The sequence below is a fragment of the Myotis lucifugus genome, unplaced genomic scaffold, assembly GCF_000147115.1.
Source record: "Myotis lucifugus unplaced genomic scaffold, Myoluc2.0 scaffold_8, whole genome shotgun sequence".
NCBI lineage: Eukaryota > Metazoa > Chordata > Mammalia > Chiroptera > Vespertilionidae > Myotis > Myotis lucifugus.
In genome coordinates this window covers 15,044,742-15,048,245 of record NW_005871056.1, presented here as the reverse complement: position 1 = coordinate 15,048,245, position 3,504 = coordinate 15,044,742, and the positions used below count along the sequence as shown (strand labels likewise).

Below are 3,504 nucleotides of genomic sequence, written 5' to 3'. Positions count from 1 at the left end.
AGGAGGGTCTTGGGGAACGGCCAAGAAAGAGTGGTTAAGAGGGTAGGAAGAGACAGAAGGAATGGGTGACAGACTCAGCGGAAGAGGATTTTGGGGAAGAGCTCCAGTCCTGGGAGTCAAGCAGACTTGCAATCTTATCCTGGCTTCACTGCTTGCTAGCTATAACCTTGGCAAGTTCCTTTAGTCTCTAAGCCTCTGCTTCCAGAAGACGGAGTGGTTAAGGTGTCATATGCTGCAGAGCAGGGAGGCAGGATAAGTTCAAGCAACTTGGCTTCCAGCTCCTTGAAGGCACACAGTTTCCATCTTTCTGCTCTGGTGCTGGGCCCTCAGGGCAGTGGAGAGGGCATAAGAGGTGTGGGAGGTGAGGACTTGGAGCAGTCTTTGATTACGCTTTCTGTCTGACTCCTCGCCTCTGCACTAATGCCTGATTTCAGATGCTGCCACCCCAATGTCTTACCTCTGCTGGGCGTCTGCACTGGAAAACAGTTTTACAGCTTGATCTACCCCTACATGGCAAATGGTTCTTTACAAGACAGACTCCGGTGCCAGGTAAGAGGCTGGGTCATGGTCAGAGAACAGAACCAGGCAGTACCCAGTTAGAGAATCAGTGGTTAAGGACACATAAGAGTCCTGAGAGAGAGAGGCCGTTTAAGAGAAGTTGGTCCAGGATACATAAGATCTGGCTAAACATCTTCAGGTAAAATCCTATAAAAATTTTATTTGACAACAGGCATTTCATTTAAGTCAAGAGCAAGATAAAGTATCCCATAGCACTAAATTTATTCAACTTGTTCTGGAGGTGATAGCCAATGCAATAGGACAAGAAAAATAATTAAAAGATACAAAGTATGGGAAAGTGGAGGCAAAATTTTATTTCAAAATAAATACTTATTAAAATTTCAATTTTAGCCCTAGCTGGTTTGCTCAGTGGTTAGAGTGTCAGCCCACAGACTGAAGGGTCGTGGTTCGATTCTGGTCAAGGGCATGTATCTCAGCTATAGGCTCAATCCCTGGTTGGGGCGCATGTGGGAAGCAACCAATGTGTCTCTCTCACAGCGATGTTTCTCTCTCTTTGTCTCTTCCTCTCCCTTCCACTCTCTCTAAAGATCAATGGAAAAAATATTCTTGGGTGAGGATTAACAACACAACAACAAAAATTACAGTTTTATCACTTGATCTTAGCCAAAAGGCTGAGAAGTGATGAAATCACACTTTTATTTTATTTATTTAAAATCTATTTTTATTGATTTCAGAGAGGAAGGGAGAGAGATAGAAACATCAAGATGAGAGAATCATTGATTGGCTGCCTCCTGTACACCCCACACTGGGAATTGAGCGTACAATCCAGGCATGTGCCCTGACCAGAAACTGAACCGTGACCTCCTGGTTCATAGGTCAATGCTCAACTGCTGAGCCACGCTTGCTGGGCAAAATTACAATTTTAAAAGCAAACATCCCTCCCATAAAATCCTCAGAGGGAAATAAAATTATTCCACATGGAATTATTACTTCCTTTGGCAGGGTCCAAGTAAAGCAGTTATTCATGGTATGATAATGATCATTAGTTTTGCTGAGCTCTTCCTGTGTGCAAGACACTGTGACAAGGGCTTTACACATGTCTCCTCCAGGCCTTGCCAAAACCCAACAGGTTTTTCCATTTTCTAAAAGAGGAGTGTCCGGCACAGAGAGGCAAAGCAATTTGCCCAAAAGAACACAGCTGACAGGTGTCAGGGCTAGGGTTTGAACTGGTTTCATGTGGCTCCATATTTCATTTTGATGTAGTCCCATTTGTTTATTTTCTCTTTAGTTTCCAATGTCCTAGGAGATGTATCAGTGAAGAAATTGCTTCGGCATATGTCTGAGATTTTGTTGCCTTTGGATTCCTCTAGTATTTTTATGGTTTCTCGTCTTACATTTAAGTCCTTTATCCATCTTGAGTTTATTTTTGTGTATGGTGTAAGTTGGTGGTCTAGTTTCATTTTTTTGCATGTATCTGTCCAATTTTCCCAGCACCATTTATTGAAGAGACTATCTTGGCTCCATTGCATGTTCTTGCTTCCTTTGTCAAATATTAATTGAGCATATTGGTTCGGGTTGATTTCTGGGTTCTCTATTCTATTCCATTGATCTATATGTCTGTTCTTGTGCCAGTACCAGGCAGTTTTGAGAACAGTGGCTTTGTAATACAGCTTGATATCTGGTATTGAGATCCCACCTACTTTGTTCTTCTTTCTCAGGATCGCTGCAGCTATTTGGGGTCTTTTTTTATTCCAGATGAATTTTTGGAGAGTTCGTTCTAGGTCTGTGAAATATGTAATTGGTATTTTAATGGGGAGTGCATTGAATTTATAGATTGCTTTGGGTAGAATGGACATTTTAATGGTGTTGATTCTACCAATCCATGAACATGGTATGTTCTTCCATCTGTTTATGTCTTCCTCTATCTCTTTTTTCAACGTCCTGTAGTTTTCTGAGTAGAGGTCTTTTACCTCTTTAGTTAAGTTTATTCCTAGGTATCTTAATTTTTTTGGTGTGATGGTAAATGGGATTACTTTTTTAGTCTCTCTTTCTGTAAGTTCATTATTGGTGTATAGAAATGCCATAGATTTCTTGGCATTAATTTTGTATCCTGCTACTTTGCCGAATTCATTTATTAAGACTAATAGTTTTTTGATGGAGTCTTTAGGGTTTTTTATGTACAATATCATGTCATCCGTGAATAAGGACAGTTTTACTTCTTCATTTCCAATTTTGATGCCCTTTATTTCTTCGTGTCTCCATATTTCAGAGTTTTTGAGAAGAAATCAATGAGCAAGGCCAGTTCTTAGAGGATGTGGGACCTAAGACAGGACTTGAGAAATAAGTGGTGATTTAGCTTGGAGATTCAGTCTTAGAAAAACAGTGGTAGCACCTGAGGAAAGGGAGCAGAATTTAGCCCACCCCACAATGTCCATTATCCCTTGTGAAGTCTCCCCAAATATATATACATAAAATGGGCATAAGGTCCAGGGCCTGGTGTGCTAACACAAGCTCCCTAGCTCCTTTCCCAACCAGCCCCACCTAGAGAAAAACTCCAGAGCTGCCACTGTAACAGTCATGATAAAGTTTGTTGAGCACCCACTGTGTGGCAGACCGTATGCTAGGGACATACCGCACACTTCTTTGAATCCTTTCAACAACCCTAAAGCATAGGGATGAACATTTCCATTTTAATCTGAAGGAAGCGAGGCTCAGAGAGGCTGTGTCTTTTCCCAAGTCACACAGCTAGTGCACGTCTGAGCTGGGATTTCCACCCAGATCCGTCAGATGTCAAAACTGGTCCCCTGCCAGTAGACCATGCGGGTCGAGCGCTGTTGCAGAGGACAGGAAGGGCTGGGAGGAGAGACAGGAGCCCGGGACCCTGCCATTGGGACTTTAAAAGGAGCAGGTGTCACTGTTTCACCTCCTTTCTTTCCTCTCAGGGTGGCTCAGATCCCCTCCTCTGGCCCCAGCGCATCAGCATCG

The 3,504-nt window shown here is 42.7% G+C and overlaps 1 protein-coding gene across 1 annotated transcript in view; it reads left to right on the top strand.

Moving 5' to 3' along the window:
• The window catches only part of IRAK2 (interleukin 1 receptor associated kinase 2), a 59,440-nt gene that overhangs the window by 38,542 nt on the left and 17,394 nt on the right, over positions 1-3,504 (top strand). Inside the window, exons 7-8 of the mRNA XM_023749428.1 lie at positions 435-549; positions 3,462-3,498. Coding sequence (XP_023605196.1) covers positions 435-549; positions 3,462-3,498 — 152 coding nt within the window. The remainder of the gene's footprint in view (positions 1-434; positions 550-3,461; positions 3,499-3,504) is intronic.